We start from the raw sequence: 17,974 nt of genomic DNA, 5'->3' as shown, positions 1-17,974 counted from the left end.
ACAACAGAAGGAAACAATGTGTTGTTTATTCTTACTGTGAAAGGAAAACAGGGGGAAAAGAACAATCAAGTATTACCAAATATCATCACATTATGTTAAATATAGGAGTATATTTTGTCTTACTTGCAACATGGAGACACTTCACTGTTTCCAAATAACATGGCCAAATCAAGAAAGACTGGTCCAGAATTGAGTAGCCATTTCAAGTTCAGCACTTCCCAAGGACATTGTCCAAGCTAGTGAAGACCATATGTCCTGAGTAAAGGACGTCCCTTTTGCAGCACTCCTGTTTTTCCCAGATCTCATATATAATATTGTAGTATTACCATAACATTGTTTTAGAAGTTAAAATACATGCTTCGTCTCATTTTCCAGAAGCATATCAACTCCTTCTGTTGATTCAACTTCTGTATTTTACAAGATGTAAAATTAGTTAATGTAGTCCTATTTATAGTACAATAAAAAAAGCTTATTTGCATGTCAAAGCTTCAATAACTTCATTCTATAAGAGGAACACTAACACAGATCTCCAAAATCATCCCAATCATACCAAACAACTTCCAAATAAAAAGCAAATATTTGGATGTTGAGGAGGGGATTAACTCTCTTATTGTACTTTTAGTTCTTATTTCTCCTCATTTCAGATTAGAAAAAAGGACTAGAACAGATTTAAGTGCACTTTTGTGAAGGCCTTTGGACTCTTCTCTTTATTCATAAATTTAACAAGCAGGGTAGATCTCATACAGGGAACAAGAATATTCCCTAAAAAACAGGCAGCATATACCCAAGTATATAGTATTCGCTCTGGAAAAGGACAGAGAAGGAAATGCACAGAACATGCCACTGAAATGAAATCTGTCTACTTCCTTAATCTGGAAAAACAGACATGTCCTTTCACAAGACAGAAACAAGATCAGTCAAGCAGCCACTTTTTATATGAGACTGGGAAGGAGGGAAAAAGGCTTGATTTTTTCCACTGATACGCTCTTCTTTAAGCAGCAGCACACCAAAAAAGAAAGAAAATCCAACTTGTAAAAAGGTAACATTCACACGCCTCCTTGCGGAACTTTCTTATGCATCGTTTATCTTAGTACCATTTTCTCACCCTGAAAAACACTCATTTCTTTTATCCTTCAATCATTACCTTATGGTCAACGTTTAAGATTTTTTTTTTATTGCAGCCTTCTAAGTTGTTCTCACAGGATTTGGTGCTGCAGCTGAGATATCACTCACATCAAACATAGAAAAATAATTATCTTCTGTGATTACAGATTAAAGACCTATAATATTTACCTTTTTGAAATGACATCACATTGCAATACACTGCAAACAAATAGTCAGCAACCCCCAGGCCTCTTCTGCAGGGATGATACATAGCCACTTATTCTCTGTTTTACTATAGGCTGGTATTTATTTCTTCCTTTCCAAGTGTAGTTCTTTGCATCTGTTGACTTTTTCCCTTCCCATCTTATTATGACCAGCACATACACTAATTCTCTCTTTTAAATTCCTTTCAGCTCTACTCAGTCTCATTTGACAAAGCTGCAACAGCTCCCACTGTTCATTTTATTAATAGGTTTAAGGTGCATTCTGAATTCAACGTATAAGAGCAAATATTTAGTAAGGTAGAAACAACTTGGGGGATATGATTGGTAGGCAAAGACAAGATATCCTCATGAAAAACAAACGTGTGTTTTCTACAATGTAAAGAAAATGTGTGTGACATTCAAATAGTGCACTCTTCAGAACAAGGAATGACTACTGTTAATACAAGAGAGGATACAAGGGAAGTTTTCACTTTTAACGTTACTAGAATAAAAACAAGCTTTCTTCATCAGGATGTGTAACGAATCTTCATTGTGAGCACACAGTAAGAATTTATTCAAAATCTTAATATGAAAGGTCTCCATTTCTAAAAAATTTAGGGAGAATAAACTTAAAAGCAGACTCTTAAGATTGCAGCTTGAGGGACTGGGGTAGATATTTTAAACCCATGTGATGAAATAGTGCTTTAAAGCAACTAGACTGCCAACAGTTTGTTTGGTAGGAGGGGGACCTACGAGGCACTATTAGAGAATAGCAAGGAATTTAGACAAAGCAAAAATAACAAGGGATGAAAGAGAGCGAGTTCTGTGAAAGTCTGCCATACTATTTAAGCTTAAAACTCTGTGCTGTTTTTGTTGTCTGAAAGACAGACTTAGATTGGTATATGGGTTATACTTCTTAAACCCTGGTAAACACGCTTTGAAAGAAAAATTCTTTCTTGTTAGCTTTTCACATGTCTAATATGGACAAAGCTTTCTTCCATCACAACGCCAGCAACAGAATCTTGACAACAAAGTGAAGACTACAGCCATATAGAAACAAACTGCTGACTGTGGGGAGCTGTGTCATCTTTCACATTCATTCATCAGAGTTACTCAAGTTTTGTTTTTTTCTAGTTATATTTAAGTGTTTCAGGGCCCTCCTTCCAATCTTAAAGGTGCTGCTGCATGCATCTTAAAAGAGATGTTCCTCCAGCACTGCAGCACCACTGCGAAGTCTGGGAGCTGTGGCCAACCTACTTTCTCTTTTAAGCATGCACACCCACTAATTTTAAAATCAGCATTAAAAAGTCTATCTACACCAGACTTTAAGCTGAACTAGAACTAAAGACTGACTTTTGCTCAGCAAGGGGATCAAAACACGGCAGTCAAACATAAAGTAGGAAACAAAGAGAACTGTTAACTTGTCAGAGTTGATTGCTTATTGTAAAGCAAAATAAATACTTAGAAGTTATAGCAAAACAGCAGATTTTTATCTCTTACCTCTCTGACTTCATGGAGTTGACCAGAACACTGGCTCTTCGCTCTTCGAGCAGCTGCAGGCGATTTGTGATGGGTGATGGTTACAACAGTTGGCCCACTTTGATTCATATGTTTCTGGCCACTAGGAGATGCAGAATTAACTGTCCCAGGCGGCAGCAGAGATGAGCTTCTACTTCGTGAGGATGAAATGCTCTAGAACAAGCAATAGGATGTTGATATTAGGAACCTTTACAAAAGTAAGTAATTTACAATTCAGGCTATAGATTTGTGCTGTTCTACTTTCCTCACAAACCTAAATCTGGAGGTGTAACTGTGCTCAGGATTGAATTATTCCTTCTGGACCATCTGCAGTGCTCAACGGGGATCTTCTTGGAAACATTGTTGCTATCACCTTTGTTTCCTGGATTGTCTGAAATTGGCCTTCACAAAAAACTTCACAAAATCTTACATATTAACATGCTGCTAAATTCTTACCACCATACTTGTTAGGAAAGATTAGGAAGGATTTTGCAGACAGAGTAATAACAATGCCAACACAAGTATTTTTTATGAAGCCATTGACCTATAATTCACCAAACTGCTGTGAACAGCAAGGAAGGAAAAAAAAAATCTTAATGCTTTCACCTGATGAACTTCCGAAACAGTGTAGTGCTGTTTTCAACATAGAGAAGCTGCAATTTTGGCAAGGCCAATCCACACACCAATTAAACGTTAACATTTAAAACAAGACATGGCTTAAAGAGTCAACATGTTTTGGAGTAAGCTTGGGATAAACCCTAAATACAAAAAAGGCCAGAAATAAATCTCCAACAGTATCTGCAGTGTGAATACTCTTAACATACAACCTACAAAATCAGTCTGAACATTCATGAACTCTGTCCTTATCTAACCATTTGTCAGTGTTGCCATCTTGGTTTGTTTTCTGCAGCCCTCAAACCCAAGTTTTCCTGGATGTCTTTAGGACAGAAATTCTCAACCAAGCTCAGACGTGCACTGGAGCACCATGGGACATCATATATAAAAGTACAATATAAGAAGAGCTTTTCCCTTCTACATGAACTGTTGATTGCATCTGTAAGGTTAAAACTGAAACAGAATAACTCTTACCTCATGAAACACAAACCACTTCAGAGTAACATTTAGTAGCACTTTAAGAAAGTGAGGCAAATATACAGCCCTATGGGTGAAATACCATTTCACCTCTCCTACAAACCCTGCACAAGTAATGATGGCAGCCGTCAAGATTGCTAAAACCATCAATGGGGGGTACTACTCTTGAGTCTGCTGGCAAGTGCACAAAAATATTACTTGGGTACAGTCTCTTTTCTTATGCCTTACAGGTCAAACTTTGCAGTTCTGAGGTACTTCACTAAAGGACTTTAAATCCAAGGTGTACAGTTTTCAGCTAGCACTGGAATTAAAATCAGGCATCACGTTACCACTAGACTGACTATAAATGACAAGGCAGACTACCTGGCACTGCCAAGAAGGCAGAGTGAAGTAGGTTACGTGATCCCTCTCTGCAACCCCCACACAAAACTAACTTGATTTTTTGAGACATTTGAAGGTTTAAAAAATGGGTTATCTCATTTCCACCCTGCAAAGAGCTGCTAAACTCATAGAAATAAGCTTTATTCAATTGGTCTGGACTTACACTTACAAACACTGCCAAGAATGATGGTCTGACTCTGTTTTTGCAACGAATATATTCTTTACTACCATGACTAATAAGATTATAATAATAAGCATCTGTAGAATCAGACATTCAAAAACTATCCATCCTAGATGGTAATTCACAACTGCAATAAACCTGGATTTGACTCTAAGGCAAATAAAAAGCACAGGGGGTGGAATTTGCCAGAAGGGCACAGAAGGTTGCCAGGTTTTTAATTCATCTTCCATTTGAAAGAGCATTGCTTAGACATAACTACAATTGAAATAAGAGCCAGAGAAAAAGGTATTTGGGAGAAGGAAGGGGATGAGGGAACTGGGTACGATTGAATTTCCTTTTTTAAATAGAAGTTTCACAGAAAAAGGCTATCCCTAGTATATAATAACAGAATATACTTACTGATGTTTCTTTTTTAAACTGACTAGCATCAGAATACTTCTAAACTAAATTCAGGGTGCAGAGAACAAGACAATTTCTTTTTTTTTTTTCAGCATAAGAGCAACTTATCTTCTAGTTTAATAAAAGTCATTTTATTTTTAGAATGAAATCTTCTGAGAATCACTGACATTCTAGTATCCTGTGATCACAATATTAAATATACAAGACTACTACCTTGATATAGCTAAACTGATCCTAAAACTCAAATAAACAGCAGTAACATAAAACAGTGAGTTTAGCCATTAGTTTTGCTTGAAAGAAAACAACATTCTGTGAGAAGCAAAGTTTTACTATGTTTTGATTGGGGGAGGGGGAAATTATAGATCTTCAAACAACAAAATAACACAAAACGAATATGGAAAAAATCCATGCACTATTTCAGTTTAAATACAGAATCAGGAAGGAATTCTAGGAGAGAGCTTTCAGAAAAAACAGTCGCCCGAATAATCTGATTTAACCTGAACACTTTTAGAGCTATGTTCATAAATTGAAATGCACGTATATTCTACGTGAATATCTGTATCATTGATATTATTTGGCAATTCAATGCTATTTTTCCTCAAGACAGTGCTTCAAACTGCAGTGAACTACCTGCAGCTGACCCATGGATCACAACAAACACCCTGACTGCAGCCCACACCTCACATTTTCTCTCATCATGTCACTTAACACAACACACTTTTCACCAAACCCCACTTATGCTTGGGAGTCACAAATCTGATAGTGAACTGTTAGTATAAAAGCTGACAGCTAGCTGCAATTTTTTTAACTGGCTTTGTATCACAAATAAGCAATGAACACATTTCCAAGAATCAGATATGGCCATCATTTTAGGAGTCTCTTAATCCAGGTTAGATTTTTTTCCCCTGCAAGATTTGCTTTAGTTCATATCACAACTCAGTGGGGTACATCAACTACACTCCTAAATCAGGACTTGAGGCAGAATAAACAGTCCGTGGGACCACAGTGCATTTAAAATGGCTTTTCATTAAGTTTTGCAAAGGCATGTGGCAGCTCACAGCAACTGTTGGTGCACAGTCATTTAGGGCACAGAGTTTGGGAATCAGTGGAGCAGGAGAAAAGAAAAAAAAAAAACCAGGAAGAACAGCCTATGTATAGTTTCAGCAGCAGGTGGTGCTCAAGAAGGCTGTCCTGCTACAGGGACACTAGGTACACACAAATCTCTAGGCACACAAGTTCACAGCCTGACAAGAGCTAAGCGTATCACACTGCCTGGTGTGCCTGACACTCAGCTGCGTGTCTTGCCCTACAATAGTGCTATGTGATCTCTAAGGAGAGATCAACTGCTGGTGAGCCTCTCCTAGCTCCCTCTCCTTCTTCTCTCAACACAAGATTAGTTATCAATCCCATGCAACTCACCAAGTCAGCAACATTGGCAATCTTGAATTAGCACACACAGCCATAGTCTGTGCCAAATATCAGAGCCAAATACATTGCTTTGAACAGCTCCTACAGGTCTATAAACAAGTTTTCTTCACCTCTTTGTTTTCTGTCCCTTTATACCCTTCATCCATCTAGTGACCCAACGTTTCCGACCAGTGTGCCAGAAAACTCCACCAGCCCACAACACAAATCCTCTAGCATCTAACTTGGGATTATTCTTTAGAGGACATCTGTAACATACAAACCTTAAACGAGCTCAGCACCAGGATCTCTGGCTACCCATGAAACTATCTCTAGGCAAGGCCCCATGATAAATGCAAAAAATTCCAACTTAAAACTTGCAAAAGCAGTCACACATGAAGTGCAGGTGAATGTCTTTTGAAGCGGGGCTCCACTCCTCAACGCCCCAGCGAACCGCAGCAGAGCACTGTGCCTGCTCCACCCAAGGAGACAGGAGCACAGCTAACTCCTTCTGACAGCTGCTTCCTGCCACTGCCAGAAGAGGCCCCTCCAGGAAAACTACACACTCAGCCCCTTAGGCACTTCTGAATTTTGTAACACATTGTCAACACCTATGTCCCAGCCAAATAACTGGCTCCTCTTTTGCAGAACTTCTTCAGATTAAACACTGGGGATGACAAGCAACTCTTTTGCACTGATACACAGCTCTGCACAAATAAAAATTTTTGATTTTTTGAAATCACATTTTTAAATCTATGTGATGTTTTCCATGGCTAAAGCCATTCTAATTACATATCATACTACAGCGCTCATTAAAGTCACTCTCCCAGGAAATCAAAGCAATGACAGTAACTGATGGATCTTTATTCCTAATCCCCTGCTCTTCCCCTAGAGCTCTGATATGACTGATCCGCCCCTCTAACTATTATCATATCTCATTTTCTTTGGTCCTACTTCTTTCTGGTTTGCAAATAAATAAATAAAAAGATAGTGAAAAGCCTGATGAAAGGAAGACATAAGCTCTTCAACAATTAGTAATGCATGGTGCCAATAACGAGTCAAGAAATCCACAGGCTGAAGCATCCCAAAAGGATTACAAATATTCTTTCCTGAGGCTACACTTTACCATTGCTCCAACACTTTGCCTGCTAATAAAATGAAACTAATAAAAGGATAATAAAGAAGCTAATAAAAGATTAATTTGTAACTTGCATTCGTCTTGGTTTTACGACCTAAAGCTAGTTAAAGCATGCTTAGCTAACATAGATTTGGGTTAAGATTTTTATTTTAGTAGACTGTCCATCTCCAACATAAAAAAGCGGTATAATGAATGCTTCCATCTGGATATCAAAAATCCTAACAATTAAAATAATGTAATTGTAGAACAGTTAAGTTCCAAATATACTAATTTTTTCATGACTCATTGTCCCTGGAGATTGCCCTTCCTTATCACAAAGAAGTTGAAGTGTTTTTCACCATTTACCAGAAGCAAACAGTTTTGTTTATTTCGGAAAATAAATGCAATGTTCCAGAGATCAATAAGCTAATTTCTGAAGTGAATTGTCCTATCTGTTTATGGCTGATAATCATTGTTTTCACAGGCACTGTGCCACAGACATTCTCTACAGAATAATAAATACTGAGATGACATTCCTTTACTCCTCTATATAGCACAGAGCCAATCCCTGTATGCAGCTTTAGAGCAATAAGACATCACACGCTATCAAAAAGTAATTACAATTTTGAGACACCACCATTCAGTATTTCAACTTCCATCTACTTCTTTCCCAATGCATCCTAAGTAAACAAACACTGGTAAAAAAAAAATGGACAGAGACCTGTTAAAAATTTACATTATAATCATTCACAAATATTAAAATGCAAATGATTGAATCTACATAACATCCAAACTTCAGCATTGCAAAGGGACCAGCTTATGATGCTTTGCACATTTGTGTAAAGCACTATCTCTGGTACTGACTTTTCTGACAGAGTATTAGTGCTTCATCATCTTCAGTAAGGCAATATATGTGTCTGCTTTTAAGCAAGAGACTATGATAATCATTCCATCATAAAATCTTTTCTTTATCAAGAATCATTTGAGCAGGCTCATGTTCAGTCTTAAATAGAATTTTTTTCCATTTCTGGAGAAGGATCTTGAAAGCAGAGAGCTGTGAGCAACTCTTATCTTCACGCAGCTTCCAAAGGGAGGAAAAAAGGTGTCAAACACACATGTATCTACAGCCAAGGACTGCTTCCTTCTCGGCCTCACCACCGTAAGGATTTCCAAAGCATGTTTAATTAGAAGAACCATTCTTTAGTTGACTTCTATAGGTAAGGGACAAGAGGAGGAAGCAGACAAGCATACCAGAGGAGGGAAGAGTGAACTTGCTCAGAAGGAAAGGAGGTTTGGTGTGCATAGAAGAACCAAAACAACGTGCAAACACGTGAAACTTTCACTAATCAGGCTTTATGGAAACAATTATCATGCAGATGTTAAAAATACCCAGCAAATAATCCATTTAGAAATTTAAAGTTACCTCCATGGCCATTCATTAATAAGGTAAGAAGAAACCTGATAAAAACAAAGATCTATGATAGCCATTCTTCCAGCTGTGGAGAAAAATTACACATCTGCCTCAATGATTTGACAGAAGTGTTGACCTCAAACTTTCAGAAGTTATTACTACAGATGCTGCTTCACATTACAGCTAATCTACTACTGCAGTTCCCACTGAAAGAGGCAGGTTTGGAATTTTTCTCCACCATCTGTCTATGCTGGCTCTGAGGCCCATTTGACCTCATGGAGAGCCACTCCAGGGAGTTAAACCAGAAAAGAAACAGAGACATAGACAAACACATAGAGAATTTTCTGCTGATTTAGCTACCCAAACTGCCTTTCCAAAGGGCTGGATGATGGTTGTAACAGGCACCGGGAACACTGCTTGAGGGGAAAGAGAGCAGGACAGTCCCTCACAAAGGCATGCAGTCATCAGATTGGCTCAGTTTTAAATACGAAGCCTCAGATTAAACGCGAGAAAGGTTAGGTTTTGCCAGATCCATTTCAGTCATCCTCCATCCAGGAGGAAGAAGAGAGCAAGGCTTTACCATCAGGGGCTGCTGGAAGCAGAGTCCAGTTCCCTTACATCAATGCTCATCCGATTCCTCAGTGAGCTGGTTAGAGAGCTAACCCCTTTTTAGTAGGATGCCATTTTTTCCATTTCTGATGCCCAAGCTAACACAGGACCAGAAACACAACAGAGCCTGCACAAAGGGTGGCAGGAGACGAAAGGTAATTGGACTGCCATTTACAGCTGCAGGGAATCAGCAGATGAGTTCAGCTGAAACATGAACCCACACCATCTGATTTTTAGCAGCTCACTGTGCAGCTCCAAACCAGAAACTGGAACAAGGCGGGGGTCTACCTCCTTATTCTAGCACAAACCTATGCTGAAAGTTACCCTCTGAGCACAATTTAAGACAGAAGCTGTTGCACAAGATAAAGGTTTCTGTTCCCTGCCACATTCCTGATACACACTGAAAAATACAAGGGTTATATACCAATCCAGCAACTGATCCACACATTGGAATTAAGAGCTGGTATAAAAACCTGTGTTTGTTTTTAGTAGTGCTTTTACAGCCACCATCATTAGCAGTCAAGAAAAAAGGGGTATGAAACAGAAGAACTAACTAGCTTGCGACAATTTATGGATATAAAATTACTCTTGGAAGTTACCACAAAAATTATGCATAAGCCTAGTTATGTTTATAAGTATTCTATGTCACTGAATTCCAATTTGATTAATGATTCAATTAAAACTTGTACAATCATATTCACTTAGAATAGTCTAAAAAAACAGCCATCCTATCCAGACATAGAAGACTTCTTCCAATACAGTGTGACTTGGCACTCTGTGGAGGTTGAACAATCTGTAATTAAGCGAAATGAGACTTGTATGGGAATACCAAGAACATTAAGACTATCTTACAGCATGGGAATTATTTGCCAGAGAACATTATCCTTTTACTGCTTTTTTATCATTAAGATGTAAAATTTAATTAAAACAAAGTGACAGACTTAGCTTGTGTTATATCCACTTGTTAGCTGTATAGCTCACCTTTGGACAATTCATTAGGATGCAACTAAATTTAGTCATTAGTATACAATTTTTTAAATTTTTTTTTCCCACTTTTTTTTTAAATCACTGCTCTGCTTCATTTCCTCCACCACTGCAGTCCCCAGCTGAAGCTTTAAGTAGTATTTTAAAGCAGGCAGTAGCTCTGAAAAAGAAAGGAAACCAGTGCTGATCTGGATCCAGTGCAAGAAGGAATACCCTCCTGTGAGTATTTTACAGAAATAGTAACACAGCTTCAGCTTTAAAAAACATTTTCAAAATTCTTATGTTTTCCTATGAATCTCCTTCCAGTAATATCTATTCAAGATTTCAGAAACATGTTCTCTCTCCAGTATGAAGGATCTGTAGCTAAGAGTAGCTTCAGTGGTATTCTTGGGAACCTTCCCACTGCTTCCCTGGTTATTCCATTATTTTTCCCCAGTTAACCTATATCCCACTTGCATAAGACAAAACATATCCCTCACTCCATACTTTACAACTCCTGTTCCACATCCTCCTCAAGTGTATGACTCCTAAAAAAATAGCTAGAAATTTCTGCCTCTTGTTCTTCCTGTGAAAAAGGTGAGAAGCTGGGAGCAAACACTCAGGCTCCAACCTTCCAGATGCAGAAACATGCCTGTTCCCAGCAGAGACAGAGCTTAGATTCTATTCAAACTCCAAAAACTTAATACACGTGAGTATCTACCTGCCTGTTCGTGACAGCACTGAAACACAGACAATTTGTGGTTATCACTTACTACAGTCCTCAAAGTATGAGGAGAGGGGGGAAAGAGAGAGATCCAGCCCTGCTCCAGTAGAATAACAAATCAAATCACGATAGTCCTATCAATGGTAGGGCTATTTTAAGAAAATCCCAAAATACACATTTTTGACAAGTCCTCAATTATGCAAAAGGAAGTCAAACATGTACCCTCCTGTGTCATTACAGACCTTCTATATGTAATTCCAGTCCCTAACCCCAACACAAAAGAAACAGTAAGGTGGCTAAAACAGCAGCATGCTATTTTATGTAAATTTAAAATATTTTAAACAGCATGTTTCCACTCCCATGCTAATAATTATACTAGAGTACCTTCATCTACAAGAAAAAAAAAAAATAGCAAAGAAATGCAGCAGTTCTTACCTCCCTTACCTCCTACCAGGAAGTGGTTTTGAAGTAAGAAACTTTGAGGAAAAGAAAAAAAGAAGTTACAGAAACGCATTTTTTTCTAGTTTCTGGAATCTCTGTGAAGCATCACTCCCTTGTAACCAGTATCTGATCTCCAAAATCTAATCATTGTAGCATTAAAGCTTTTGATCACTTCCTTTTATAAAGAAAAGCAGAGAGAAACTTTAAAACTTACTTGTAGATGAAATCCAAGTTAGCACTATATGCAATGCTAAAGTCAGGAGAAATCTGTCTTTCAGATAATACTCTAACCCTGAGAAGATAGGAGGGGAAAAAGGAAAAAAGTATCTTGAAAAACAAGAGACAAATCTTGTCAAAAGAAAGGTTCCTACGAACAGGTAAGCACAACATTGATTCAAGTACAGTACACTTCTGGAGTAAGAAGCAGAATCATCAGTGGTCTCATCTGAAGCACATAAATTCCCAACACTTTATTTTCCAGACTGTTTACCTTAAAAATACAGAAGACATAAATTCTCTGTTTGCTCTGTGCCTTACAAAAGTGGAGAATTAAGAATGCTTCACTAACAAACATCTCAAGTGAAAAGTGATCTAGTTTGATTTTAGATGTAACTTGTAACACAGAACTAAGAAAAAAAATTTTAGTTTTCTTCAGCATTTCTATTTTATACTAAATGGACCCAAGCTAATTAAAATGTGTGACTGGCTGTACCAACTAAAATGCATCCATATTCCAGCATCCCATGCCAAGTTTCTGTAACTCATCAGTCTTCTAAGAAGAATGCAAGAACCCTCCTTCTGCTGTCTGAAATAATCTTTCATTTCATTCCTCAGTTCCATATGCCCACCACCCCTCAGTCAAGGAAATCCTTTTATTTTCTTGCACAGTGAGCTGAGGAACTAGAAGAAAGCCACAGCAGTAGTAGGTCACTATGCAAGAGTACAAGAACAAGTTTGGAGAGATGCTCCTCCATTCTAAGCCCCTCCTGTTTCTAAAAGTTGCGTGATAGTGACAGATGCTGTCTTTGTATTTAATAGCCTCCCACTCACTTAGTCAAGACCTTCTAATAACACTTTGCCTTTTGAATACTTTTCAAATCTATATACACTTTTGGCATCCAAAGCATCCCATAATAATCTCCAGTTTTCATTCATCTCCTTTCATTCTGAACCTGTTTTCAGCTCATTTTCTCCAAGGCTTCCCCATACCAGTATTATTATTAACAGCTAGCAAATACTTCCTATTCAGCCACTCCAGAGCACTTACAAACACCATACTTCCCTGATTTGCCCCTTCCCTTCCCATCATCAGAAAAAAAAAAAAAAAGACTCAAGTGTAGTCAAGTTTTGTCACACAGGGTTCATTCTGTACAGAATAACTGAAGTGATGAAAAGTACTCTCCCCCACTCCAGTGTTTCCATTTCAGAAATGAAAGGGGACTGATAAAAGTATTCAAGACAAGAATTTGACAGAGTTAGAGCAGTCCAAGTATTTTCCGTTTTGTTCCCTGCTCCTTTCCTGATAATTCCTAAAATTCTATTTGCTATTTTTGGACCACTACTAATTGCTGGACATTTTCGCTGTTATAACACCAAGACTTTTGTCTTGACATACTAATTAATTCAGAGCCTATCAAAAATATGTAGCTACTACTAGAGCAGGAGCTCAACATGGAGAGGCAGTACCAAAAATTCTGAATATAAATTATTACTAAGTGCAACAGTTTTTACCTAAGGAGGAAAAATGATCCAAACTTCATTTAGACAAAGATCAGATTCAACTCAATTACTGCCACTCTGGAATGAGATTTTGTTATTAAAATAGACACCAATACAGAATTATTTATCAGCAGCAGGCAAAAGAAGAAAAACAAATCCAGTATTAAGAAATCTGAGCAAATTAATAGAGAGTAGAAGTAAGAGGATGCCACTGCACAAGTCTCTGATATCATATATACTGAACAACAGTTCTACTACCTCGTCACAGTACACTGTAGATGCTAAACACTATTTAAGTGTTCAAGAAGCAAACAGAAAACTTATTGAGGAATAATTCATTTATGTCAATTGAGTATAAAAAGTTACTAGTCTCTATCTAGCACAGGAAGTTCTTGAGCTGTAAATCAACATCAACTGTAAGAGTATCCTGATCAAGTAGAGTTGCACCTTTCTGAACAGTACTGGGCCGCAGCTATATAAAAACCATATTTAATTGCTATCCATAGGAATTGGAAAAGTACCGAAATACTGAAATGATTCTCCTTCAAAAAGGGTTTTAATTATGCCATAGTTCCTTCCTGACAAGCTCACATCATTCAAAAAGAACAAAAAGTTAGTTTTATTTTACTTCACACACTTCAGTGAACGTCAGTCTCCTCAAAATATCATCCATCTTTTCAAAGTCCAACTTTCAAAGATACTCAGGATCACGACCTTGACTCTAGTTAACGTATGACTGATATTCTTAACATCTTGGGGCAGAAAGGAATCCTTTTTGCTTGAAGTTGTATGCATTTTTTCTAATGTAGCAAACAACTAGTCATGAGGAAAGCAAATGTTTTCGTTCTTGTAATGATAGAAGTGCTTAAAAGACTGAAGATAAAAGCAGGACTTTTTTTTCAGTGACTTAGTATTAACACCAAAAGCATACATATATTGAACACAACAACGATTTATTTCCAGTAGGTTTGCTTGTAATATCTCCCACTTTCAAAGTGCATTCTAATTTAAATAGATTCACGTCATTTCTACTGGGAGGCAGCGGACACCCTCAACCCATCATTCTGTTAAAGTCCAAATGTTTTTTTACCTGTCCAAAATATTTATCTTTTTGAGGACAAAAATTCTGACATCACTTCCAAAGAGAAATAAATACTATAAATCTTCATATGATGACCTCTTTCAGATTTGGTAAAGAAGTTGAAAACTGACCACTGCTAACACCTACCTGAAGCTTCTACAAAAAGAGCCATTAAATCTTATAAAATGAAATAAAACTAATATCAGTTAACACTGTTAAATACTAATCAGGACATCACACAGGTATTTATTAATGAACTGTTGACGCGGCCACTCAATTAACCATGTACCAACAGCATCCAAAATGCACTTCATTAATTTCTCACAAATACGACATTATTTATTAAGATTGCTCAACTGACTTAAGCCTGCTCCAGTTAGTGACAAAGGACAACTTGCTTTTATTCATAAGCCTACACCCACTCACTAACTACAGCAGCCAGTCTATAATCCAGATCATGCTGTTCTTCACCTACACCACTTAAAATGTAATAGTTACTTCTCCCTCTTAATTATTTACCTTAGAATTACCTTCCTTGTGATGTTTGGCACAGGATCGAAGCTGAGTTATCCAGTATTGTTTCTCCTTTGCATCAGCAGCTAGAACAGAAACAAGAAAATGCAGGGAATCACACACAAATCGATACTTTTTTTCTGCATAAGAGAAGGGGGTGGGGCAGGAGGGGAGATTACTTATTAGTTAGGATGCACTGTAAATTCTAATTTACACATACTTAAGTAGCATAAGTTCTTCAGTACAACACATCTAAACCTCAATTTAAGATGCTGTTGCCAGTTGGAAGAGATAAGCTTATGAGTCTTCTTCGTAATTATCTCCTCCAAGTGTTATTAAAAGCAGAATTACCTAAAGATGACTGGTTTTTAAATTTTTAATTCACTTTTGTTTTACTTGTCTCTCTTTGTGAGGGACAAGGGCCACAACATAGCATTTAAATCAGTAAAACCTCTACACTTACTCTGTCAGTCAGCTACCAGACAAACTACCAGTTCCCCAGACACTGAAGTATTTGTTTTAATGTAGTTCAACCAAATGTCTCTTTAAAGCTGTGTATCATTAGCATGCAACTTAAAGACACAAGAATGAAAACCACAATTTCCCCCCCCTTAAAAAACAGCTTTAAATATTTTTGAAAAGATTGTCTGTAGTCTGTATCACCTGGCTTCTATGTAAGGCAGTCAGTCTATTTAGGAGAGAGGTTTGGTTTTGTTCTAAACAAACCACTACTGCAGTAATCCTAATTAAGAATACCGATACAGAGTTGATAATTTCAGTAAATACTTTACTTAATAGCAGAGGAAGTAAGAGTATCTCAATGGTTATTGACTCCACATAAAAATTATTTACCGATTTAAATCAAATTCGTAGATCTCATTAAAAGCAGTATATTGTATGTATTTGATAATCTGAAGTGATTTAAAAAGCATGATAATGAAACCACAAGTGTTCATGATATCTAGCTGTGCAAATTCCAAAACATTTTAACAGAAACTCTCCCTGGTTGTTCCTGTGTTTCAGTTCTATGCATACACAGCAACACGTTGTACCACAGGAAGTCGTGCATACTCTGTCCTGCTAGACAACTGATAAATTGTGGTCAGAATAAAAGTAACATAATTTTAAGCTTCTGTTACACTGCATTACATGTCATTTTTTTTTTTTAATATCAGTTTGGGTTTTTTTATAACCTAGTTTGATATGAAAGTATCCTGATCAATCAGCCATACTGAAAATACCTTTGAATCAGAATACCACCTTCTTTTTTTTTTTTTTCTTTTAAATTATTCCAAAGTAACTCTTACATACCATATATTGTCTGTCTTACATTTAGGAGCAAGGAAAGGCAAAATTTTATGTTAAAGGTGCATTCAATTCTTCCAAGATTGACAAGAACAGAGTATCTTAACAGCCTTCCACTGGCATTTTTCCCTTCTCCAATCCATCAGCAGATTCATTACTGCACATTATCTGCAAGATGGTGGCAGGGGAGAACAATATTAGAAATTATATCCTATGCAGTGGACAGCAATGAAAACAGCTTTTTTCGTTCTTTGGAAGCAAACAAGATATGCTGTACAATCAAAATGCTACAACAGCAGCTTATAGAAGGCATCTTGAGGCATCTTCCAGCCCTGAAAGTCTATATATTGTAAATTCAAACATATTTAACTCCAGATTACTCTTCCACTGTGTTTTCTATTACAGTATGCAACAATATAGCTGCATAACCACTACTTTCTCACAGTATACGGAAGTAAAAGAGAAATGAGATACGAGAGAAGAGATGCAGAAGCGGGAATGGGAGAGAAGAATGACTCATCTGGCACTTTAAGCAGCACTGTACCTCTCAACTTATACATCTCTCCATTAGCAGAGTAGACCACCAACATGTGTGGTACTTCATCACTGGGCGATATTATAGCTCCAGCTAAAGACAAGGTTCCTCGTGGCTTCTGATTTTTACTTTGTTCATTCACGAAATACTGTAGAATCCCCGTCTCAAAGTCCAGCACAAAGTACCTGTTCAAAGAAATTGCAGTCATATAGTATTTCTGTTGAAGAATTTTTCATACATTTACTCAAAGCGCACAGACTGTTCTTAAATCAAGATTATAAACAAATGAAGGGTTTGTAATAATTTTATAAGGTACTGTTATTTTGATGACTAGGTTTGGTTTTTCAAGGGCATGTGTGAGCTATTCTTTTACTCATGATTCTTTCAGATTAATGGTGAGGTTCACATACAAGGCATGAAAGCAAGGAAAGGAGTTTCTAACTGAAGAGGTTCCACTAAAGAAGTATGAGACTGCTTCTTTTGGAGGGGGGTTTGGCCACTCCCCTTTTTTTCCATTTATAACCTTGAAAGACATTCAAATTCCCCACAACTAGTCTTTTGGAAAAGTGACATTTTTTTGCAGAGGGATGAGCACAATTAAAGATACTATGGTATTTTCATCTTTGTGATAATATTCCACATACAGATGTTGAGTGTAATTTTGAAAACTGGCCAAGGGATTTAAACATTCATTCAGTTCCCAGTAAGTACTAGGTAGGAAGTATGGACACCCATGTATAAGAAAACAATTAGGAGGCGAGAGAAGTGTAAATTCCATTTGGTCATTCTGCTAACAAATTCCAACAAGGAAAAAAACACTTTTACTGCTGGTCATATATTTAGGATGAGGAAATACTCAGCCAGTGAAAATCCAGAAACCACACAGATTTTTTTTTAAAAAAAGTTTTGACAAACACAAGTCATTTGACAATGAACCAGCTGCTAGGACTGCAAGACAATACAAACAAAAATAAACTAATTGCACTGTGCAAGTGCACCAAATGAAAGCGAAGACGTTTTGAACTTAGTGTGTCAATCTCAAGAGTTGAAAACATTTTTTTCCCCCCAAATAAACCTATCTTTCACAGCACCACAGATCTTAAAATTTCACTTGCCTGTGGAAATCATCTATGCTATTACACAGAGCAACTATTTAAAACTTTAACTCTTTGCCAAGAGGGGATGGACAGCGACCTCCCAGCAGGAGAACAGTTTGCTATGGCTCGCAACAGACTACAGTGAAGATCACACAAATGCAGGTTACCCCTTTAGCT

General features: G+C 37.3%; 1 protein-coding gene across 2 annotated transcripts in view; it reads right to left on the bottom strand.

Moving 5' to 3' along the window:
- OSBPL10 (oxysterol binding protein like 10) overlaps positions 1-17,974 on the bottom strand; it is a 120,051-nt gene that overhangs the window by 68,411 nt on the left and 33,666 nt on the right. For both annotated transcript variants that reach the window (XM_074860759.1, XM_074860764.1), the window contains exons 2-4: positions 16,710-16,885; positions 14,867-14,946; positions 2,808-2,999 (exon numbers count right to left, since the gene is read on the bottom strand). In XM_074860759.1, the coding sequence (XP_074716860.1) occupies positions 2,808-2,999; positions 14,867-14,946; positions 16,710-16,885 (448 nt within the window). The remainder of the gene's footprint in view (positions 1-2,807; positions 3,000-14,866; positions 14,947-16,709; positions 16,886-17,974) is intronic.

The sequence above is a fragment of the Strix uralensis genome, chromosome 1, assembly GCF_047716275.1.
Source record: "Strix uralensis isolate ZFMK-TIS-50842 chromosome 1, bStrUra1, whole genome shotgun sequence".
In the NCBI taxonomy this organism is placed as follows: Eukaryota; Metazoa; Chordata; class Aves; order Strigiformes; family Strigidae; genus Strix; species Strix uralensis.
Note: the sequence above shows the minus strand (reverse complement) of the source record. Positions and strands in the feature narration are given on the sequence as shown.